The sequence below is a fragment of the Erythrolamprus reginae genome, chromosome 12 (assembly GCF_031021105.1).
Source record: "Erythrolamprus reginae isolate rEryReg1 chromosome 12, rEryReg1.hap1, whole genome shotgun sequence".
In the NCBI taxonomy this organism is placed as follows: Eukaryota; Metazoa; Chordata; class Lepidosauria; order Squamata; family Dipsadidae; genus Erythrolamprus; species Erythrolamprus reginae.
In genome coordinates, this window is record NC_091961.1 from 29,690,994 (window position 1) to 29,716,635 (window position 25,642).

The 25,642-nt window shown below is 42.2% G+C and overlaps 1 protein-coding gene across 1 annotated transcript in view; it reads right to left on the reverse strand.

The window, feature by feature from the left end:
• Positions 1 to 25,642, reverse strand: part of UBASH3B (ubiquitin associated and SH3 domain containing B) — a 74,415-nt gene that overhangs the window by 11,824 nt on the left and 36,949 nt on the right. Inside the window, exons 2-6 of the mRNA XM_070765641.1 lie at positions 10,036 to 10,089; positions 8,329 to 8,515; positions 7,145 to 7,343; positions 4,820 to 4,989; positions 2,790 to 2,998 (exon numbers count right to left, since the gene is read on the reverse strand). Of these exons, the coding sequence (XP_070621742.1) occupies positions 2,790 to 2,998; positions 4,820 to 4,989; positions 7,145 to 7,343; positions 8,329 to 8,515; positions 10,036 to 10,089 (819 nt within the window). The remainder of the gene's footprint in view (positions 1 to 2,789; positions 2,999 to 4,819; positions 4,990 to 7,144; positions 7,344 to 8,328; positions 8,516 to 10,035; positions 10,090 to 25,642) is intronic.

The following is a 25,642-nucleotide window of genomic DNA, read 5'->3' on the forward strand; positions in this document are numbered from 1 at the left end:
CCTTTTTTGAGCCGCGGCACATTTTTTACATTTACAAAACCATGGGGCACAGTTGGGGAGGGGGGCTAAAAAAAGCTTGGACAAAAAAATTCTCTCTCTTCCTCCCTTTCGCTCTATTTCTCTCTCCCTCTTTCTCTCCCTTCCTCTTTTTTTCTCTCTTCCTTCTTTCCTCTTTTTTGCTCTTTCTCTCTCCCTCCCTACCTCCCTCTATGTCTTTCTCTCTCCCACCTTCCCTCCCTCTCTCTCTCTTGCTTTCTTTCTTTCTTCCTCTCTCTGTTGCTTTCTTTCTCTCTTGCTTTCTTTCTCTCTCTTGCTTTCTTTCTTGCTCTCTCTTGCTTTCTTTCTCTTTCTTGCTTTCTTTCTTGCTCTCTCTCTTGCTTTCTTTCTCTCTCTTGCTTTCTTTCTTGCTCTCTTGCTTTCTTTCTCTCTCTTGCTCTCTCTCTTGCTTTCTTTCTCTCTCTGAGCTTCGCGGCACACCTGACCATGTCTCGCGGCACACTAGTGTGCCACGGCACACTGGTTGAAAAACACTGCTTTAAGCTACCCCCTGGTCACATGATCATCAAGCCACTCCCACCTGGTCACATGGCCGGCAAGCCACACTCACAAAATAAGCCATACCCACAAAATTATGCAGCCTTTCACTGACGGATTGATTTTTAACGAATTTGAATTTTAGACTAGTTAATTTATATTAATATTGGGTTTAGGACATTGTTACTGTTTTTTATATGTTGTAAGCGGCCCTGAGTCCTCGGAGATGGGCAGCATATAAATCCAATAATAAATAAATTAAGTAAGTAAGTAAGTAAGTAAGGAAGGAAGGAAGGAAGGAAGGAAGGAAGGAAGGAAGGAAGCTAGGAAGGAAGGAAGGAAGGAAGGAAGGAAGGAAGGAAGCTAGGAAGGAAGGAAGGAAGGAAGGAAGCTAACTAACGAACCAACCAACCAACCAACCAACCAACCAACCAACCAACCAACCAACCAACCAACTAACTAATTAACTAACTAACAAATATTTTCCAAAGATGCAGAAAGATATAGGGGGTGGGGGTTCTTTTGCAACAGACAAAAATAAACAGAGGCTCATCGCTTGATAACATAACTATATGAAGATCATAATGCTTATGTCACTTCCTTAGGGCCATGGCTGCCTAACCACTGAAGGTTGTAATTGACCTGGTTTCTAAATGTCAGCTCTCTTATGGAAGATAATTATTAAAATCTGGAGCAAATCGTTTTTGCAGCCTGTCTCACAGGGAAGAGATTCTACTGTCACTTTCCATAATGCTAGTCATTTCGGAGGAAGAACTAAATGCAAAGAAGGGAGTTATTTCCTTTGAGGGGCTGCCACAGAAAGGAGGAAGGGGTCAAGCTATTTTCCAAAGGACCCGAATGGCAGACAAGGAATAATGGATGGAAAGTGACCGAGGAGAGATTCAACCTAGAAATAAGGAGAATTTTTCTGACAGTGAGAACAGTCAACCCATGGAACAGAAGTTGCCTTCAGAAGTTGTGGGAGCTTCATCACTGGAGGTTTTCAAGAAGAGACTGGGCTGCCATCTGTCAGAAATGGTGTAGGGTCTCCTGCTTAGGTGGGGTGGGTTGGACTAAATGACCTAAAAAGGCCCTTCCAACTCTGTTAACCTGTATCTGTACTTTCACCTAGACTGTCTGGACAATATCCAAAAATTACATTATTTAGGTTGCGTTTGGAGAGGGGAGAGGATACCTTTCAGCCATGCACTTCTTGTACGCAATTACAATTTTGTTTCAGGAGCGCAGAAGCAAACACATGTGTTGAAAATGCAAACACAAAAGAGAAGTAGATGCTGCTGAAAGAACCTTTTCAAAACGCTAAGTGATGGTTATGACCTATAAAGCCCTACATGGCATCAGACCAGGATATCTGCGGGACCGCCTTCTGCTGCATGAATCCCAGCGACCAGTTAGGTCCCACAGAGTCGGCCTTCTCCGGGTCCCGTTGACTAAACAATGTCGTCTGGCGGGACCCAGGGGAAGAGCCTTCTCTGTGGTGGCTCCGACCCTCTGGAACCAGCTTCCCCCAGAGATTAGGATTGCCCCCACCCTCCTTGCCTTTCGTAAACTCCTTAAAACCCACCTCTGCCGTCAGGCATGGGGGAATTGAAACATCTCCCCCTTACCCATGTAGTTTTGGTGTATGATTCCATTATGTGTTTGTTTTTTTATATATATTGGGGTTTCTTTTTTTTTTGGACTTTTTAACCTAAAACTGTAATTTAGATTGCCAAATATTAGATTTGTTACTATGTACTGTTTTTACCATTGTTGTGAGCCGCCCCGAGTCTGCGGAGAGGGGTGGCATATAAATCCAATAAATCTAATCTAATCTAATCTCATCTCATCTAATTAAATTGCATGTAGATGGAGAGGTTGCTTTTTTAATATTCAAGAGAGATCAGGTCTTCTCCATCAGAACTTCATCTTGACCTTCTATCAACATGCTTCTAGCCACAGGTTCATCTTGATCTCTTATCAATATGTACAGGATCATCTTGATTTTCTATCAACATGCTTTTATCTCTTGATCTCTTATCAGTATGTATCTACTCACAGGTTCATCTTGTGAGTAGATACATACACCATCTATCAGCATGCTTCTACCCACAAGTTCCTCTTGATCTTCTATCAATATATGTCTACTCAGCTATTTCACAGACCCATCAACCAGAAAAGTTCTTATTAGCCCTTGTGCATAGGATTAGGGTTATTCCCCGTGAAAATACTATATACAACATGGAACTACTCACCCATGGTAAACCCAAGTGCCACATTCATCGGCTTTGGTGATATAATTCTCTGGCAGCAATCCTGAGCACCCCGTGGCATATGAAGTACCGTAAATCCACCCTTCGCTAGTTGTGATTTGTTCCACCGGAGACATGAAGATGAAATCCCCCGGCACAAGTTCAAGCTCGTCATCATTCTGAGGGGCGTAGGGATAGATGACTTGCAGGGTCTGGAAGAGAGGAAGAGGAAGAAATGGAGCACTGACCAGCAAATCTCTTGTGCTTTGGGCTGCCTTCGCCAACCCTTCGGAAGATGTGAACAATGGATGGAAACTAACCAAGGAGAGACACAACTTAGAACCAAGGAGAAATTTCCTAACAGTGAGAAAAAACAACCAGTGGAATATGTTGCCTTCATAACTACACGGTAACAGTATATTGCCCAACGGTAGTAACTACGAAAGAGATCTTGGAGTCCTAGTGGACAACCTTTTAAATATGAGCCAGCTTGGAAATGTAAAAAGGAAATTGGTACATATTACCATGCGTGGTGGACATGTTCTGAGACAAAAATATTCTGGAACAAAGTAGAGAATTGGATAAATGAAATAACAAAGGAGAAGATCAAAAAATCTCCTGAACTCTTTTTATTGGGTATTTCAAATACAAAGTATAAAAAAGAAACTTATTATTTAATAATGCATATATTGGTTGCGGCTCGAATAGTATTTGCACAGAAATGGAAAGAAAATACAGTACCAAAAGATACCGAAGTATTTAAAAAAATTATAGAATGTGCAGAACTAGATATGATGACTAAACGTTTAAATAATCAAACTGAAACAGAATATTATAAAATACGGGATAAAGTATATGATTGGTGGAATTTTAAAAATGGTATTAACAATTAATTATAATATAGAATGAAATACTAAATAGTATTACTAACAACTTTTTTCCTTTTCTCTTTTTTTTTGTATAAGCATAGAATGTTTTAAAATATAAATGAATTTAATTGATAAGTTTAATATTAAAAATATAGAGTTAAATTTAACAAGAATGTAACTTACATGTATGACATTTCTGCTTTGATCTGATTACAGTTAGGATTTTTTACAATTTTGTATTAGTTAGACTTCTACGACAAGAGGAGCAATGGTAGCTCCTTAAATGTTTAGTGTTGTATGTCTTTGTCTTTTTGAAAAAAATATATTAAAAAAATATATAGAAAAAATTAAATATGAGCCAGCCGTGTGCAGCAGCTGCCAAAAAAGCCAACACAGTTCTAGACTGCATTAACAGAGGGATAGAATCTAGATCATGCGAAGTGTTAATACTTTATGAGGCCTTGGTAAGGCCACACTTGGAAGACTTCATTCAGTTTTGGTCGCCACGATGCAAAAAGGATGTTAATGATTAAGAGATTAAATGATAATAAATACTTACAAAGATAATATAGGGGAAGAGAGGGGACACCATGTTAAATGTGATTTAGTTAGTGATATAACTATCAGCCTGTTTAACATAAAATTCTAACTTGATTGAACTCCCTCGAGAACAGTTAAGAAGGAGAAGGAGGAAGTAGTTGACGAGAAAGTAGTAGGAAGGCGGAGAGAAGAAAGAAGGAAGGGTAGAGAGAGGGGAAGGAAGGTAGATAGGGAGATGATGAGAGTAGGGGGGAGAGAGAAAAAGAAAAATGAATACAGATAATTGATCAATGAGATTGGGGTGTTGCTATAAATATAAAAAGGTTACTTAAGAAATAGCTATATAATTCTTGAGATATAAGCAAGGTATATGCATTAATACCTATATGAATATGAAGTGGAAAATAAAATAAATATTTTAAAAAAATAATTCTAGGACTATTGACAAAACTGGATTATTGACAGGACTATTGAGAAGACAAGACTGGGAGGTCAATTTCCTTGACTCAGCTGAGAAACCAAGGAGCCATCACAAACCAGTTCTATAACACTGCCAAGGGAGCACCATGGACCTAGTGAGTCCATTTCAGGGCATCTTCCTGGGTTTCTTCAAGTCCAGCTTACCTCATGGTTGGCAAATCTAATGTCACGGGAGAAGATGGCAGCTACCCAATCGCAGCCCAGTTTGACGTCAATGCTCTGAGCCAACTTCTCAAGGGTGGGCAAGTGGTTGGCTTGGAAGTGGTAAGCCAGGGTCACGTGGAGTTGCTTCTTGTGAGGTTCCACGTGCACATCTACAAGAAGGAAAAGGATGGTCAACGGCTCTTTATAGTGATAGTATTGACTTATATACCTCTTCATAGTGCTTTTACAGCCTTCTCTAAGTGGTTTACATAATCAGCAATTTGCGCCCAACAATTTGGGTCCTCATTTGACCCACCTCAGAAGGATGGAAAGATGAGTCAAACCTTGAACCTGGTGAGATTCGAACTGCAAAATTGCCGGCAGTCCGCGAAAGTAGCCTGCAGTACTGCAGTCTAACCACTGCGCCACCACGGCTCATGGTATAGGGCAGGGGGTAGGCCAAGTTGGCTCTTCTATGATATGTGGACTTCAACTCCCAGAATTCCTGAGCAAGCATGATTGGCTGAGAAATTCTGGGAGTTGAAGTCCACAAGTCATTGAAGAGCCAACTTTGCTTACCCCTTGTATAGATAAAAGGTCTTCAAACTTGGCAATTTTAAGACTTGTGGACTTCAGCTCCTGGGAGTTGAAGTCCACAAGTCTTAAACTTGCCAAAATTGGGGACCCCAGGTATAGGGTTTCCTGCCAGAGAGAGAGGTTGGACTAAAAGACTTCCAAGATCCCTTCCCACTCTTATTATTCTGCATCTGAGATCTTGTCAAGGCAAACCCTTCCAAGATCCCTCATCCAAAGCAAACTGGATTTGAAGAGGCGTCAAGGAAAGCTTTTCTACCTGAGGTCCTCAACAGTGAAGGACACCCCATCACTAGCGCTATCAGTGTGCTCCCAGTGTGTCTTGCGGGCACGGGCGCACTCGCATTAGATTCAGCTTCTACACATGCACAGGAACCAAAATACTACCTACTATTCATAAGAAATATTGAATGTAAACATAGATATGTAATCTTACAATCTTATCCACAAGAACAGATTAGAAAAACAACTGGTTGCTGTTAAATTCACGTTCTACTTATACAAAATGGAAAAATAGTTACGAGAACTATAATATTTCTCTTTAACTAATAACAAAGGGTAAAGGGAAGACATACTGTACAATGCTACTTAAAGGCTGTGTATGTTTGTATGTATGTATGTATGTATGTATGTATGTATGTATGTATGTATGTATGTATGTATGCATTTACTTACTTACTTACTTACTTACTTACTTACTTACTTACTTACTTACTTACTTACTTACTTATTTATTGGATTTGTATGCCGCCCCTGTCCGCAGACTCGGGGCGACTAACAACAATAAAAAGACAACGTAAACAAATCTAATATTAAAAAATCTAAAACCCCCAATTTAAGAGATCAGTCATACGTACAGTCATACCATACATAAATGTTATAAGCCTAGGGGAAGGGAATATTTCAATTCCCCCATGCCTGACGACAGAGGTGGGTTTTTAAGAGCTTACGAAAGGCAAGGAGGGTGGGGGCAACTCTGATATCTGGGGGGAGTTGGTTCCAGAGAGTCGGGGCCGCCACAGAGAAGGCTCTTCCCCTGGGTCCCGCCAGACGACATTGTTTAGTCGACGGGACCTGGAGAAGACCAACTCTGTGGGACCTAACTGGTTGCTGGGATTCGTGCGGGAGAAGGCGGTCCCGGAGATATTCTGGTCTGATGCCATGAAGGGCTTTATAGGTCATAACCAACTTATACAACTTATGCTACCAACGGAAAAATAGTTAGGAGGACTATAATATTTCTCTTTAACTAATAACAAAAAGTAAAGGGAAGACATACTGTACAATGCTACTTAAAGGCTGTGTAATAATGGTGGTCAACAGATTATTTGACCCTGTTTCTCTCTTCTCTCTTTCTTTCTCCCCTTTTTACCTCTTTTCTCTCCCTCCTTTACTTTTTTCTCATTCATCTCTCTCTTATTTTTTCTTTTCTTTTCTTTTTCCTCTCCGTTTTACTTGTTTTTGTACTTGACTATTTTGCTTGCTTGTTCTTTATATGGAAATAACTAATAAAAAGTTTTTAAAAAAATATCACGCGAGGATGCTCGTACACGAGGGATTTCACCAATTTTCGGCGATTTCTTTGCTTCCGCGCATGAACGGAAGCGAAAACACCTGCTGAAAATTGGCAAAATCTCATGCAGGTCAGAAACCTCCTGTGAGATTTCGCTTCCCGCGCATGAGCAGAAGCTGAACCTTGAAGAGGAGGGTCTTTCCAACTCCCTGCCTCACCAGCTTTAGCGGTGGCTTCCGCCGCGAAGTCCGCCCCGAATTTCTTCAGTATCTCCGCACAGTCCTCCTTAACGAAGAGACCGATGAAGTTCGATGAGGTATAGAGTTCCAGAGGCAAAGGGACGGGGAATTTGCATCTCCACCGGGTCACTGTGGCTTGCAGGGCCTCACTGAGGGCATCCACCTTGCCGTCTTCACACTGCAAGACATTAGAAACATAGAAACATAGAAGGTTGACGGCAGAAAAAGACCTCCTGGTCCATCTAGTCTGCCCTTATACAGTTGTACCTCTAGATATGAGTTTAATTTGTTCCAGAAGGGAGCTTGTATGTCGAGGCAACTCGTATCTGGAACAAATGGCTTTAGACTTTGTTTTTCCCCTCCGAGATAACCAGAAGCAAGGATTCTTGCGCCACCTAGTGGACGCTCGGCTTGTATCCCGAATTTGAGCTCGGGTCTCGAAAAGAAATTTCTCTCCCCTCGTGGCTCGTATCTTGGAATACTCGCATGTGGAGCAGCTCGTATCTAGAGGTACTACTGTACTATCTCCTGTATTTAATCTTAGGATGGATCTATGTTTATCCCAGGCACGTTTAAATTCAGTGACTGTGGATTTACCAACCACGTCTGCTGGAAGTTTGCTCCAAGGATCTACTACTCTTTCAGTAAAATAATATTTTCTCATGTTGCTTTTGATCTTTCCCCCAACTAACTTCAGATTGTGTCCCCTTGTTCTTGTGTTCACTTTCCTATTAAAAACACTTCCATCCTGGACCTTATTTAACCCTTTTACATATTTAAATGTTTCGATCATGTCCCCCCTTTTCCTTCTGTCCAGACTCTACAGATGGAGTCCATGAAGTCTTTCCTGATACGTTTTAGGCTTAAAACCTTCCACCATTCTTGTAGCCCGTCTTTGGACCCGTTCAATTTCATCAATATCGTTTTGTAGGTGAGGTCTCCAGAACTGAACACAGTATTATTCCAAATGTGGTCTCACCAGCGCTCTATACAGCGGGATCACAATCTCCCTCTTCCTGCTTGTTATACCTCTAGCTATGCAGCCAAGCATCCTACTTGCTTTCCCTACCGCCCGACCACACATTCCCACAAGAAGGTGAGTTGCAGACCTTCAAAAGTTGCGTTTGCCCCTTCGAGAGGTTTTCGCTCCGCTCCGGACTCACCATGAAGAATTGGCAGAGCGTGATGTGGGGGAAGATGTTGTGGGCTTTGTTTTTCCCGCACAGCTGTTTCGACTGCTGCCAGAAGTCGTTCAGCTTCTGCGCCAAGGGGCCGGTGGGATGGAGGTAGAGGACGTACTCCCGAGGAAGAGGGTCGTCGAGGAAGGGGTCGCAGACGTGGGAGAAAAGCCTGGAAGGAAGAACAGAGGGGGCGGGTGGGCCTTTTGCATCCACGGGACAAATCCAGTTTAATACGAGGACCACAAGAGGGCGCTCTGTTCCAATTATCTCCCCCCATCTTTTTTTTTTTTGTTGTACAATAATTTGGAATCTGCTCCCATCAAGATTTTAGATGTTGGGCAAATGCCAACTGGACTGAAAGGAAGAGTTGTGGAAGACAGGGATGGAAAACCAATGTCACACGTGCCACAGGTGGCACATGGAGCCGTATCTAAAGGCATGTGAGGCATACAAGTCTAATAAATAATAATAATACACTCCATTCTTTATTCCAATTTTTATTCCATTTTCTATTCTATTCTACTCTGCTCTGTTCTATTCTATTCTATTCTTTCTTAATTCTATTCTATTCTTTCTTAATTCTATTCTATTCTAATTGTTGTGGTTAGCTCTGGCCCAGCTCCTGCCCCAAGAACTGTGGATGTGGGGGAGACATCCACATGCTGCAGGCCTGTTTTGCCCCCCTCGGTGGAATCTGATGATGAAGGCTCCTCTGACCAAGAAGACAGGAGTGACAGGGAGGAGGAGAGTGTAGCAGACAGCTCAGAAGGAGATCAATTATCTAGCTCCTCCTTGGATTCAGAACAAGAGTTAATTATACAGCCACGCATGCGGAGAGCGATGCATAGGCAACAACAACTGAGAGATTATTATGAAAGAAAATGAGGCCACCTGTAGTTGGGTGGGGCTGTGGTGATTAGTGAGGCTGCTATAAAGAGCAGCCTGTGGGTTTGGCCATTGTGGAGGATTATCTGATCGTTGTGTTTCATGACTGCTTTACTGACTTTGACCTTTTGTGTGATGATTTTTCCCCGCTTTGAAACTAAACCAGGGCAAAGTGTGTTTCACTTTGTGAAAGGAGAAGGACTGTGAATTGCTTCACAGCTGCAAGCTAAGTATCACAGAACTGATAAGGGACTTGTACAAATTACCAGTTTGTTTGGAGACGAGTGCTCTTTGCTATACCAAAAGAGGGCTTAGGTTAAGTGACTTTTCATTATAAAGAACATTGTTTTGAATTTTCAAACGTGTGTGTGTCTGAAATTTGTACCTGTGAATTTTTGGGAGGAGTCTACCAGAGAGCCCGACAGAACACTAATGCTATTCTATTTTATTCTATTCTATTCTATTTCTAATTCTATTCTATTCTATTGATTTTCTAATCTATTCTATTCTCCAATATTTATTCTATTCTATTCTTTCGTAATTCTATTCTATGCTAATTCTATTATATTCTATTTCTAATTCTATTCTATTCTATTGATTTTCTAACCTATTCTATTCTCCAATATTTATTCTATTTTATTCCGTTCCATTCTTTGTGAGATGCCCAAGAGATAAATCGCTTCTGCCTACAGACAAAGCCACCAATTTAAATCCTCAGTTCTACCAGGGCCAAGGGGAAATAATTATGATTTCCCACAGTACCGGCACGGTCAGAGGTTCCATTACCCGTGAATTCATACGCACCAGTCACAAGCTGCCTGCACACTTCGACCACCGGTGGATGCCAACGCTTTCTGCCTGCAGAAAAGGAAAGGGAGAGGCATGAGTTGTGGTTCCCGTTCCAAACACTAGGTGGCAGTCAAGAAACGCATCCTTGGCGTCAAGAATGAAATGAAATACAGTATACACTGCTAAAAAAAAAAAACCCCAAAAGGGAACACTTAAGCAACACAGTATAACTCAAAGTCAATCAAACTTCTGTGAAATCAAACTGTCCAGTTAGGAAGCAACACTGATTGGCAATTAAATTCACCTGCTGTTGTGCACATTCAACTTTGTACAGAACAAAGGATTCAATGAGAATATTTCATTCATTCAGCTCTAGGATATGTTCTTTGAGTGTTCCCTTTATTTTTTTGAGCAGTGACTCTTCATTTTTAATCCAAACATTTAAAGTTTAATGTTATGTGTTAAAACTCCATGCCATCCAGAGATCCCCTCCAATGGAGATGGACAGCTAAGAACTATGGAATATAAAATAAATATAGCATCCTTCCTAACAATATGAAGGAGGAGGGAGAGACTGACAACCCATCCTCGTTTCCACCAAGGTTTCCATCCCCGCTGGTTTGTCTCCTCCTCTTTCCACATCTCCTGATTCATAATAAAGTAGCCCTGACATAGTCTAGCATGTGACTTCTCATCAATGTCTTGGAGCATCTTTTGCATTAAAGATTCATGTCCACTAAAGATCTTCCTGGCTTGGATTTAGCAGAGAAATGTCTTAGAAACATAGAAGACTGACAGCAGAAAAAGACCTCCTGGTCCATCTAGTCTGCCCTTATACTATTTCCTGTATTTTATCTTAGGATGGATCTATGTTTATCCCAGGCATGTTTAGATTCAGTTCCTGTGCATTGACCAACCATGTCTGCTGGAAGTTATTTCCAAGCATCTACTACTCTTTCAGTGAAATAATATTTTCTCGCGTTGCTTCTGAGCTTTCCCCCAACTCACCTCAGATTGTGCCCCCTTGTTCTTGTGTCCACCTTCCTATTAAAAACACTTCTCTCCTGAACCTTATTTAACCCTTTAACGTATTTTAATGTTTCGATCATGTCCCCCCTTTTCCTTCTGTCCTCCAGACTATAGAGATGGAGTTCATGAAGTCTTTCCTGATCAGTTTGATGCTTAAGACCTTCCACCATTTTTGTAACCCGTCTTTGGACCCGTTTTATTTTATCAATATCTTTTTGTAGGTGAAGTCAGACTGCTTTATTTGTTGAGGAGCACAGTTAACATTTTAAGGTTTTGTACTGAACTCACAAGGTTCAGTATGATAACAGATTAGGCAAGTGGCTCAATTTTCTTTCATTGCTATCAAAGTTCAATTCTAGATCATGATTAAAATGATTAAAGCATTTATGGGTAAAAATATACTATTTCATTCTTTCCTATTTTAAAAGTAATTAAGGATCATACCAAGCTACTAGAGAAGGAAGGACAATTAAAAAACTATTAAGTATTCCATAATGATGAGCCAGGGTGGCGCAGCAGGTAGAGTGCTATACTGCAGGCCACTGAAGCTGACTAGATCTGAAGGTCAGCAGTTCAAATCTCATCGCCAGCTCAAGGTTGACTCAGCCTTCCATCCTTCCGAGGTGGGTAAAATGAGGACCCAGATTGTGGGGGCAATAGGCTGGCTCTGTTAAAAAAGTGCTATTGCTAACATGTTGTAAGCCGCCCTGAGTCTAAGGAGAAGGGCGGCATAAAAATCGAATAAATGAATGAATGAAATGAATAAGTAGTGCATAAACGTACTACCCTCACTGCGTCCCCACTCCATTGGGGGCAGAGCCCATCACTGCTATGGCACGCTGAATTTTAGTCTCTGCGTAAGGACACAGTCACACACAGACAATTGACACAACCACAGCTGGGGTGTGGGGCGATGTGTACATCAAGCATTGCACAAGCAGAGCTCTTCAGAACCCTTGAAACCGAAGGGGGATCACGAGGCGGCCAAGGAGGAAAGGGAAGTCAGTGCAAATGAACGAAAGCGTTTTTGACCGCCAATGTTTGGGAAGACGTTTCCTCTTCCCGTTGGCACAACTTGTCCTTTGGGTTTATTCGAGAAGGAAGGGTGGCAGAGAAACAAATCCGTAACCTTTCAATGGTTTAGGGCAGTGGGGTAGGCGAAGTTGGCTCTTCTATGACTTGTGGACTTCAACTCCCAGAATTCCTGAGCCTATCATGCTAGCTCAGGAATTCTGGGAGTTGAGGTCCACATGTCATAGAAGAGCCAACTTTGCCTACCTCTGGTTTAGGGCAAAAGGAATCAAAACTGTGATCGTGCAGAATGCAGCTGCGAGAGCAATCATGGGCTTCCCCAGGTATGCCCATGTCACACCAACACTCCGCAGTCTGCATTGGTTTCCGGTCAGTTTCCGGTCAGTTTCCGGTCACAATTCAAAGTGTTGGTTATGACCTATAAAGCCCTTCATGGCACCGGACCAGAATATCTCCGGGACCACTTTCTGCCGCACGAATCCCAGCGACCGATTAGGTCCCACAGAGTTGGCCTTCTCCGGGTCCCGTCGACTAAACAATGTCATTTGGCGGGACCCAGGAGAAGAGCCTTCTCTGTGGCGGCCCCGACCCTCTAGAACCAGCTCCCCCCAGATATCAGAGTTGCCCCCACCCTCCTAGCCTTTCGCAAGCTCCTTAAAACCCACCTCTGTCGTCAGGCATGGGGGAATTGAAATTTTTTTCTCCCTTCCCCCTAGGCGTATAGAATTTATACATGGTATGTTTGTTGGTATGATTGGTCTCTTAAATTGGTTTTTTTTAGATTACTTTTTAATATTAGATTTGTTACATTGTTTTTTTAATTTTTGTTAGCCGCCCCGAGTCTTCGGAGAGGAGCAGCATACAAATCTAAATAAACTAAACTAAACTGATGATGATAATAATAATAATAATAATAATAATAATAATAATAATAATAATAATGTGTAATATCAGCCAGGGAAATAATTACCAGCATAGATCAGTGAAATACAATGGTGAAAAAAGTAAGGTTCTACTTTTAGGCAAGAGAAACAAAGTGCAAGAACAAGGGGGCACAATCTGAGGTGAGTTGGAGGAGAAGATCAGAAGCAACGTGAGAAAATATGAGCAACGTGAGTCGTAGATGCTTGGAACAAACTTCCAGCAGACATGGTTGGCAAATCTACAGTCACTGGATTTAAACATGCCTGGGATAAACATATATCCATTCCTAAGATAAAATACAGGAAATAGTATAAGGGCAGACACTAGATGGACCAGGAGGTCTTTTTTCTGCTGTCAATCATCTATGTTTCTCTTGCTAACCATGACCTGGATGATTGAGAATCTCCGCAGATGTTGGGTTGAGTGGTGAGTTTGCAAGCTCTCCGAATTGTGGCTCATGACGCCTTAGATGAATAATGGAATAAGATGATGATAAATAATGGAAGAGGAAAAGCAAAAAAAGGAAGGTCAAAATATCAGCGAGTCCTGAGTGACACAACCTCGGATGGACTTTGAAGGCCTGCCAGGAAGGATCTGGGAATCTCCTGTTGGTCTGCTCCTTGGCGCTTTCTTTGAAATGAGACCAACGGAGGAAGAGAGAGAAAGAGAAAGAGAGAGAGAGAGACGGGGAAGAAAAACAGCATGTAGTAACATTGGCAGAGATCAGTGGAAAATATCTGTGGTTAAATTCTTGCTTTCGAAAAGGCTTTGCTGTGGCCAGAGCTCTAGAGAAGGAAGAGGGGATGTTCTAAGGGTGTAAAAATCACCAGATGTGGAGAGAAAAATAATAAGAACAAAAATCTTTGTAATTAAACAGTCCACTCAGGGAAGGATTTAGAGGGAGTAGGAGGAAGTAGGTAAGAAGGAAAGAAAGGAGTGATAGTAGAAGGGGAGGTAGAGAAGGAAGAAGGAAAGAAAGAGAGTAGACAGAGCGGTGGAGAAGTAAGAAGGAAGGAGGAAGAGGTGGTAGTAGAAAAGGGGGAGTAGCCACCTGAGATAGAAAGATAGAAAGAGGGAAGATTGAGGTGGACTAAATAATACAAATTAAAATCAAAATTGGAATGCAGCTTAGGTTATTGTACTACTGTTTTTGAATGACAATAGTTGTATAGTGGTACCTCTACCTAAGGATGCCTCTACTTACAAACTTTTCTAGATAAGAACCGGGTGTTCAAGATTTTTTTGCCTCTTCTCAAGAACCCGAGCCTCCGAAACTGTAACCGGAAAAGGTGAAGAGAAGCCTCTGTGGGGCCTCTCTAGGAATCTCCTGGGAGGAAACAGGGCCGTAAAAGGTGGGGAGAAGCCTCCGTGGGGCTTCTCTAGGAATCTCCTGAGAGGAAACAGGGCCAGAAAAGTCAGGGAGAAGCCTCTGCGGGGCCTCTCTAAGAATCTCTTGGGAGGAAACAGGGCCGGAAAGGTGGGGAGAAGCCTCTGTGGGGCCTCTCTAGGAGTTTCCTGGGAGGAAACAGGGCCGTAAAAGGTGGGGAGAAGCTGGAAAAGGCAGTGAGAAGCCTCCGTAGGGCTTCTCTAGGAATCTCCTGGGAGGAAACAGGGTCAGAAAAGGCATGGAGAAGCCTCCATGGGGCCTCTCTAGGAATCTCCTAGAAAGAAAGAAAGAAAGAAAGAAAGAAAGAAAGAAAGAAAGAAAGAAAGAAAGAAAAAAAGAAAGAAAGAGAGAGACAGAGAGGAAGGAAGAAAGAAAGAAAGAAAGGAAAGAAAAGAAAGCAGATCCCACGAGTGGAATGTAGATGGGGGGAACCCTCCCTTCCCACCCACCACCACTACCGCCACACCTGAAAACCAGAAATATGGCAACGGGGAGCAGAGAGAAGTGGTGGTGGTGGGAATTAAGAGGCAGATGACTTGGAGAGGCTCAAGATAAAACATCTGGAGTTAAGCAGCCCTAGGAAAGGAAATACTTGCCGTGGGGACGCAGATCACAATAAACTTCTCTTTGCGGTTCTTCTGCAAGATCGGGAGGAGATACCCTATATCTCGCCTCCCACATTCAACATGCAAGGGGGCAGCCCCCACCTCCGGCCACCGGATCGACACCAAATAACAGAAGTCGTCCTGGACGCACACAATGGAAATCCAGCCCCATATTTGCCTGGCTCAGCCAGAGGGAGGTTAAGTGAACTGTGACTCATTTTACAACCCTTTTTTTGTGGGAAGGGAAGTGTTTTTAATAGGAAAGTGAACACAAGAACAAGGGGACATAATTTGAAGTTAGTTGGGGGGAAAGATCAAAAGCAACGTGAGAAAATATTATTTTACTGAAAGAGTAGTAGATGCTTGGAACAAACTTCCAGCAGACGTGGTTGGTAAATCCACAGTCACTGAATTTAAACATGCCTGGGATAAACATATCCATTGTAAGATAAAATACAGGAAATAGTATAAGGGCAGACTAGATGGACCAGGAGGTCTTTTTCTGCCGTCAGTCTTCTATGTTTCTATGTTTCTATGTATTCCAAATGTGGTCTCACCACCAGCGCTCTATACAGCGAGATCACAATCTCCCTCTTCCTGCTTGTTATACCTCTAGCTATGCAGCCAATCCTTCGACTTGCTTTCCCTACCGCCTGACTGCACTGTTCACCCATTTGGAGACTGTCAGAAATAAGGACCCCTAAGTCCCTCTCTTCTGATGTTTTTGCTAACACAGAACTGCAATACTCAGATTGAGGATTCCTTTTCCCCAAGTGCATTATTTTACATTTGGAAACATTAAACTGCAGTTTCCATTGCTTTGACCACTTAAAGAGACTCAAAGAGACATTGCGTTCACTTCCCTCCTGAACCTTATTTAACCCTTTAACATATTAAAATGTTTCGATCATGTCCCCCCTTTCCCTTCTGCCCTCCAGACTATACAGATGGAGTTCCTGAAGTCTTTCCTGATAAGTTTTACACTTAAGACCTTCCACCATTTTTGTAGCCCGTCTTTGAACCCCTTCAATTTGATCCATATCTTTTTGTAGGTGGGGTCTCCAGAACTGGACACAGTATTCCCAATGGGGTCTCACCAGCGCTCTCTACAGCGGAATCACAATCTCTCTTTTCCTGCTTGTCATACCTCTAGCTATGCAGCCAAGCATTCTATCACCCGACTGCACATTTGCAAACTGGTAGGGAAGACTAGCTTTCATGGGGTCCTTCATCCATGTTACTGAAAAGTTGAAGTTGGGTAAGAAGCGAGAAAAAAAGGGAAGTGTTTGGCCTCTTGAGGAAGTATCCAGTTCCAAAAAACAAGGAAGGAAGACGATTGTACATCACAGTTCCAAATTAAGACACACTTCTTCCCATTCGTTCAGGAAGCTTTCAGCTATTTTAAGACTCTGGTGCTGATTTTTTTCCTCCTAAACTCCTGTTTAGTTTCTTTGGCTTGTTCTTCCTCGCTTAGTAAACTTTTTCCCTTTTCTGGGAATTTCTCCTCTCTGTTAGAGGCACCAAAATAACAAAGATGCTATAAGGTCTCCATCTGGAGAAGGGGGTTGGAATAGATGACCTCCGAGGTCCAGTGTAGGGCTGCAATTTTTTTTACTACACACTGTGGGCAGGGCTTATTTTGTAGGTGTGGCTTGCTGGCCATGTGACCAGGTGGGAGTGGCTTGATGATCATGTGACGGTACTCCAGGAAACAACTTCTGATAGGAGAGGGACTGTAAAGAACCCCTATATATGTTTTACGTTTGTTTGTATTCTGCATTGTTTTATCAAAAGCTAATAGTGCATATATATATTAAGGGGTTTTAAGTTAGTTTTTAGTATTGGATTTTTACTGTACATTGTTCATGACTGTTGTTAGCCGCCCCGAGTTTTCGGAGAGGGGCGGCATATAAATCCAATAAATGAAATGAAATGAAATTCCTTTATGAGATAAAGAGTCTCCAGTTTCACTGACTTACAGCTTTCCAGACTCTCCACAGACAGGGCAATTCTACTCCAAGGATTTTAGTAGAGAAATAACAGTTGGCTAGCATAACATGGCTGGAACCTCAAACATCAACTGACTGCCTTACAAAACATTGAAATTGCACCCCAAATTTCACATCAGCCACCCTTAAATACCCATAGGGAGTGGTCAACAATCCCATAGAGTTAACAAACTACATACTAGTTCCTTTTCCCATACAAGTATTCTTGTCTTTTTCTTAGTCTTCTAAAGTGGGCATCTAACAAAGTCTCATGGTCTTCCTCCTCCTCTAAGTCAGACCCTACTGTCAATGGGATGTCTGCCACTTCTGGTGGTCTTTCAGGTTCATCCATGTCTATCTCTCCCTCACTCTCACTCTCTGCATCAGCTGGCAAAACCACTGGCCCAGGGTACCAAGATGGGCCTGGCTCATCCTCCTCAGAACCATCATCGAGGACCACTCTAATCTAATCATGTTACACGAACTGCTATAAGTCAAGGACTACATTTATCACCCAAGAATCTGCTACTAGGACCAAAGAGATACTAAAATGTCTAGATTCTAAGAATCTGAAACAGTTCTTGGATGTTCTGTGTTTTATCATTATCATTATCATTATCATTATTATTATGTCAGTACAACACAGCAAACGAGATCACTATGCTGGATTTCGTATTTCATCACCAGTCGGGCGCTTCCCAAGCACCTAGGACTGCGTGATGTAGCGGCGAATTATGTTTGCCGATCCCAGTAAAGCGGCCTTTTGCAATAGACAGATGGAGATTTTGTCAATTCCGATGGTTTTCAAATTATTATTATTATTATTATTATTATTATTATTATTATTACTACTACTACTACTACTATTATTATATTGATGGTCTTTGACTGTAATAAAGGTCTATTTATTTATTTAATCATGCAGAACTTGTGCATAGCTCCATTTCTGGAAGTTTCACAAAAAACACAACCACCTCTTCACAGCCTGTCATCACATTTCGATGAATTGTGTTGTTAAGGAATCAGTTTGCTTGTGACAATGAATCCAGGATCCTAGCCAATTTTCTTCCGATTGGCATTTTATGCCTGGGGGGGGGGACACTAAGTCTGTACTTTTCTTAAAAAGCAAAAGAAAGTGAAACATAACAAGCCAGGAGGGGTGGGGGTGGGGAATCCCCAAAAAACCGACTTGGATGATTGACTAACGATTTGCAGGATGGGGATTAAACTGCGGTGACAGCAAAGAATGTAGATTAACAGATTTCAGATTAAAACTCTGGGAAAGAAAAAGAAAAAAGAAAGTTTGGATTGGAAAGCCCTATTTTTCCTTTTTTTGGCTTGGGGGGGCATATTTTTAATTGATTTTTAAATATTTACATCTTACTATTTTTTCAGGTGGGTCGACGTCGATATATTTAAATCCATATCAATATATTACATATTTATACATGGTATACACAGTCCTTTTAAATTTTCTTTTCTTTTCTGTCCACCTCTTAACTATTATTTTGCATTTCTTTTTTTTTTGTCTATTTGTTCCATTTTGTCCAAGTAGAGTAATAATGTGAGTCCTTTTGATCATAGCTAATAGTTCCATAGCTAATCGGTCCATTTCTGCACATTCATATACAGTGATCCCTCGAGTATCGCGAGGGTTCCGTTCCAAGACCCCTCGCGATAATCGATTTTTCGCGATGTAGGGTTGCGGAAGTAAAAACACCATCTGCGCATGCGCGCCCTTTTTTTCATGGCAGATGGTGGAGTTTGCGTGGGCGGCGGGCAGCACCCAGGGAAGGTTCCTTCGGCCGCCCAGCAGCTGATCTGCTCCGCAGCGCGGCAGCAGCGAGGAGCCGAAGATGGGGTTTCCCCATTGCCCAGGCAAAGGGGAAACCCCATCTTCGGCTCCTCGCTGCTGCCGCGCTGCAGAGCAGATCAGCTGCTGGGCGGCCGAAGGAACCTTCCCTGGGTCTTCCCGCCACCCAGGCAAAGGGGAAACCCCAAGATCGCTTGCCGCTTGCCCGTCACCTGCCCGCCCGGCCGCTCGCTTGCCGCTTGCCCGTTCACCCGCCCACCCAGCCGCTCGCTTGCCGCTTGCCCATCACTCGCCCGCCCGGCTGCTCGCTTGCCACTCGAGAGCAAGAGGGGGAGAGATAGAGAAAGAGAGAGAAGGAAAGAAAGAGATGAGAGAGGGAGGAAGAGAGTGTGAGAGAGGAAGAAGCAAGATAGAGAAAGAGAGAGAGAAAGAAAGATGAGAAAGGAAAGGAGTGACGTCATCGGGTGGAAAAATCGCGATATAGCGTTTCGTGAAGATTGAGATCGCAAAAATCGAGGGATCACTACACTTCTCAAAGAACCCATCCTAGATCTGAATGAATGAAATATTCTCATTGAATCCTTTGTTCTGTACCAAGTTGAATGTGCACAACAGCAGGTGAAATTGATTGTCAATCAGTGTTGCTTCCTAAGTGGACAGTTTGATTTCACAGAAGTTTGATTTACATGGAGTTTATTTATTTATTTATTGGATTTGTATGCCACCCCTCTCTGGAGACTCGGAGCCGCTAACAGCAACAATAAAACAGTGTACAATATTAATCCAATCCTAAAAACGATTAAAAACCCATTAATATAAAAACCAAACATACATCCAAACAAACAAACATACCATGCATAGAATTGTAAAGGCCTAGGGGAAAAGAGGATCTCAATTCCCCCATGCCTGACGACAGAGGTGGGTTTTAAGGAGCTTCCGAAAGGCAAGGAGGGTGGGGGCAATTTTAATCTCTGGGGGGAGTTGGTTCCAGAGGGCTGGGGCCGCCACAGAGAAGGCTCTTCCCCTGGGTCCCGCCAAGCAACATTGTTTAGTTGACGGGACCCGGAGAAGATCCACTCTGTGGGACATAACTGGTCTCTGGGATTCGTGCAGCAGAAGGCGGTCCCTGAGATAATCTGGTCCGGTGCCATGAAGGGCTTTATAGGTCATAACCAACACTTTGAATTATGACCGGAAACTGATTGGCAACCAATGCAGACTGCGGAGTGTTGGTGTAACATGGGCATATTTAGGGAAGCCCATGATTGCTCTCGCAGCTGCATTCTGCACAATCTGAAGTTTCCGAACATTTTTCAAAGGTAGCCCCATGTAGAGAGCGTTACAGTAGTCGAGCCTCGAGGTGATGTGGACATGAGTGACTGTGAGCAGTTATATTGTGTTGTTTAACTGTTCCCTTAATTTTTTTGAGCAGTGTATTTTTTATTATCTCTTTCCATCTTTGTGCGTCGGCAATTCTTGCAGCTGTTACTACTTGTAGTATTAAATATTTAATATTTTTAGAATACGGTTTTCTAAAATGGACACCTAACATCAAAAACATCATCAAAAAAGCACAACGAAGAATGTTCTTTCTGCGCCAACTCAGGAAGCTCAAACTGCCCAAGGAGCTTTTGATACAGTTCTACAGAGGAATCATTGAGTCTGTCATCTGCACCTCTATAACTGCCAGGTTCAGTTCTGCAACCCAACAAGACCGACACAGACTTCAGAGGAGAATCAGAACTGCAGAAAAAACAATGGCTGCCAACCTGCCTTCCATTGAGGACCTGTATACTGCACGAGTCAAAAAGAGGGCGGGGAAAATATTTACTGACCCCTCGCATCCTGGACACAAATTGTTTCAACTCCTACCCTCAAAACATCGTTACAGAGCACTGCACACCAAGACAACTAGACACAAGAACAGTTTTTCCCCGAATGCCCTCACTCTGCTAAACAAATAATTCCCTCAACACTGTCGAACTTTTTACTAAGTCTGCACTTCTATTCTACTAGTTTTTCTCATCATTCCTATCACCCTTTTCCTCCCACTTAGAACTGTACGACTGTAACTTGTTGCTTGTATCCTAAGATTTTTATTAATATTGATCGTTTCTTCATTGCTTATTTGACCCCTATGACAATCATTAAGTGTTGTACCACATGATTCTTGACAAATGTCTCTTTTCTTTTATGTACACTGAGAGCATATGCACCAGAACAAATTCCTTGTGCTTCCAATCACACTTGGCCAATAAAGAATTCTCTCTTCTCTCTTCTCTTCTGATTTCCATTTATTTTTGATCATGTTGACCTTCCAAACTGCATTTATTTATTTTTATTTATTTTATTAATCAGATTTGTATGCCGCCCCTCTCTGCAGACTCGGGGCGGCTCACAGCAATAATACAATGTAAACAAATCTAATATTTAGGTTAATTTAAAACCCCAATTTAGAAACCAATCATACATACTAGCATACCATACATAAATTTTATAAGCCTAGGGGGAGGGAAAGTATCAATTCCCCCATGCCTGACGACAGAGGTGGGTTTTAAGGAGCTTACGAAAGGCTAGGAGGGTGGGGGCAACTCTGACATCTGGGGGGAGTTGGTTCCAAAGGGTCGGGGCCGCCACAGAGAAGGCTCTTCCCCTGGGTCCCGCCAAACGACATTGTTTAGTTGACGGGACCCGGAGAAGGCCAACTCTGTGGGACCTAACTGGTCGCTGGGATTCATGCGGCAGAAGGCGGTCCCGGAGATATTCTGGTCCGGTGCCATGAAGGGCTTTATAGGTCATAACCAACACTTTGAATTGAGTTAGTTGACCACGGAACTGAAGCATGGCGCACCAACCAATTTGTAATTCATAGCAACACACCACGGATGGGTCAGTTGTCAGGCATGGATTTTTGCACAAACTCAATCCCTTAGCTACCTAACGATGCACTTCGTTTCATACAAAGAAATGGAAGGAAGTAACCAAGGATGTTAACTAGCTTGGTGTAATGAACCATCTGCAAGAAGGCTCAGGGAACATCAAGAACACAACGGGGAGGTGCTATAAATTTTGGATTCCGTTTTAAATTTGGTATGAAGCAGTTGAATGGGAGGAAGGAAAATAAAATAAAACAAGATGCCCATTCAGGAGATACTCCACGTTGTCTCTTTAACGAGATTAACAAGCCTCTTCTTGGGCAACAATCACAGCAATTCTTCAGACCATATTAAATGGGCTTAGGCCACACAGATGCTAAAGGGGAAACACTGGAGAGGTTAACCCCCAGCTAATTGCTCTCAAAATGATCTAACTGGCAATTGTAGTTTAGTTTAGTTTAGTTTTATTGGATTTATATGCCGCCCCTCTCCGAAAACTCGGGGCGGCTAACAGCAATCATAAACAATATACAATAATAATCCAATACTAAAAGCAAATTAAAAACCCCTTAATATAAAAAGCCAAACATACATACAAACATACCATACGTACAATTGTAAAGGCCTAGGGGGAGAAGGAATCTTAATTCCCCCCATGCCTGGCGGCAGAGGTGGGTTTTAAGTAGCTTACGAAAGGCAAGGAGGGTGAGGGCAATTCTAATCTCTGGGGGGAGTTGGTTCCAGAAGGCCGGGGCCGCCACAGAGAAGGTCCCACCAAGCGACATTGTTTTGTTGACAGGACCCGGAGAAGATCCACTCTGTGGGACCTAACTGGTCGCTGGGATTCGTGCAGCAGAAGGCGGTCCCTGAGATAATCTGGTCTGGTGCCATGAAGGGCTTTATAGGTCATAACCAACACTTTGAATTGTGATCGGAAACTGATCAGCAACCAATGCAGACTGTGGAGTGTTGGTGTAACGTGGGCATATTTGGAAAAGCCCATGATAGCTCTCGCAGCTGCATTCTGCACGATCTGAAGTTTCCGAACACTTTTCAAAGGTAGCCCCATGTAGAGAGCGTTACAGTAGTTGAGCCTGGTGGACATCCATCTTAGCACGTTACTTTCAGTGTTGCCATGTTCTCAACATAACGATGAATCTTAAAATATTTATTTATTTATGATTTATTTATTAATTCGACTTCTATGCCGCCCAGTCCCAAAGGAATGAGGGCAGTTTACAACAGTATAAATTACAAAACAATAAAAAGAAGTCAAATATATAATCTAAATTATAAAACATTAATTAAAAGCCCTAATGACCTAACCCATCATCAACATGCATACATAACTTTAATACAATTTGGCCATGATAGTTGTTGATTCCAGTAGAACCAGTAGTCAATCTGGGGGGAGAAATATAAGCTGGTTTTTTTTTTAAATTCTTCTTCTAAAGTTATCATCTCATGGGTTGAACTTCAGCATCATGGATGATCTCCTTGGGTAAATTCTTCGTGAATTTCAGCCAGTTGAATGAATGAATAAATAAATAAATAAATAAATAAATAAATAAATAAATAAATAAATAAATAAATAAATATAAATAAATATATATATGTAGATTGTTCTGAGTTCGGGTTTTGCCCCGTGTAATATTTTGAGTGTCTATGCGACGTTTCGGTGAAATCACATTCACCATCATCAGGCTGAAGTTGTAAGCTTCGTGTTGCTGTAAATATATAGTGGTACCTCTACTTAAGAACCCCTCTACTTAAGAACTTTTCTAGAGAAGAACCGGGTGTTCAAGATTTTTTTTTGCCTCTTCTTAAGAACCATTTTCTATTTAAGAATCCGAGCCCGGAAAAATTTCCCTGGAAATTTGAGTGCGGTATGAAGGCCCGGCCAGTTTCCTGCCATTCCCCCTTTAATCCCAGCCATCTCGGGCTTTTCTGGACTGCCAGAGGAGCTTTTTGGTGGCGCTTAAGGAGGCTTTGGCAGCCCAGAGCAAACAAAGCATTTTCCTTTCTCTGGGCACTTGGACAGGGAATAAACCTCTGCCAGCGCCCAGAGAAAAGAAACACTCCCTTTGCTCTGGGCAGACGAGGAGTCACCACAGCAAAGGAAAGGCGCCGACTACAAAGCGAGCGAGCGAGAGGAGAGGGGAGCCCTTCAGCATGGGAAGGAAGAGGAAGCAGGTAGCAGCAGCAGCAGCCAGTGTATGGGAGGCAGCCTCACGCCGGGTGTATTGGAGGCACGTGCTCCTCCTCGCCATCTCAGAGTCCCTCTTTTTTTTTTAAGCCTTAAAGTTTTGGATTCTTTTTATTCCCCTCCCCTCACCGTCTTCCTTCAGCAGCGCCTCTCCTCCTCCTCTTCATCCTCCTCCCACCCAAATTCCGAGCTTTTATTTCCTTCTTAATAGGTTTGCAAGCATTATTTGCTTTTACATTGATTCCTATGGGAAAAATTGCTTCTAATTACAAACTTTTCTACTCTGGTTGCAGAACAAATGAAGTTCTTAAGTAGAGGTACCACTGTGTGTGTGTGTGTGTATAATATATATATATATATGTGTGTGTCACATGGTTTTATTTTGCTGAATTTGAAAATTAAGGGAGACTAGGATAGATCTATTTCGGCCTTATTTTGGCCTCATCAGCTAGCCATACCCACTGGGACTTGAACCTGCAACCTTTGCCTTGTAAGGCAGAGAATTATCCTCTAGGCTACAGTATCCAATCCCTTCAGCTCTGCACCAGGGAAGGGTTACATATTTTTGTGTCGAATCACCCTGGTGTATTTGAAGGAACATCACATATATATGTGTGTGTGTGTGTGTGTGTGTGTATGTGTGTGTGTAGATTGTTCTGAGTTCGGGTTTTGCCCTGTGTAATATTTTGCATGTCTATGCGACATTTCGGTGAAATCACATTCACCATCATCAGGCTGAAGTATGTATGTACATACATACATACATATATACATAAATATATGACGGTCTTGGCATATTCGGGTTTCTTCCCGTGTAGGATTTGGAAATTTCTGGCGACATATATATATACTGTATCTATCCTAGTCTCCCATAATTTTCAAATTCAGCAAAAAACATGTGACATATATGTATGTGTGTTTGTTTTATTTATTTATTTATTTATTATTATTTTATTTATCCATTCATTCATTCATTCATTCATTCATTCATTGGATTTGTATGCCGCCCCTCTCCGATGACTGAAATGAAAGTAAAGACATCAGAAGAGTCCGAGGGTGGAACTTTTATTTTATTTTACTTTATTTTATTTTGTTTTGTTTTGTTTTATTTGTTTTGTTTTGTCAAGTACATATTGGTGGTATACAAAGATATAACAATATTTATATACTGTACATGAAACTTGTAAAAGAGAAACATTAGGACAGGGGACAGAAGGCATGCTGGTGCACTTATGAACGCCCCTAACAGTGGATAGTCTAAGGGTCAAGTTTTGGGGGTTAGGTGATGATACTGCAGAGTTTTGGTAGTGAGTTCCATGCATCAACTACTCGGTTACTAAAGTCGTATTTCCTGCAGTCAGGTTTAGAGCAGTTTACTTTGAGTTTGTATCTGTTGTGTGCTCATGTGTTGTTGTGGTTGAAGCTGAAGTAGTCGTTGACAGGAAGGACGTTGTAGCAGATGATTTTATGGGCTATGCTTCGGTCGTGTTTAAGATGACGTTGTTCTATGCTTTCTAAACCTAGCATTGTAAGTCTAGTTGCGTACGGTATTCTGTTGCGAGTGGAGGAGTAGAGGGCTCTTCTAGTAAAGTATCTCTGGAGGTCAAAGGTCACTACCACCCTCCTCAAATTACTAGCAAGTGGGATTCCGGAAGATAGATTTTGAAATTTCACAGCTATTAACTCAATTTCAAAAAAACCCTCCAAAAACATCCCTGACAATATGGATGAAATTTGAAAACCCCTGCAAGGGAAAGCAATA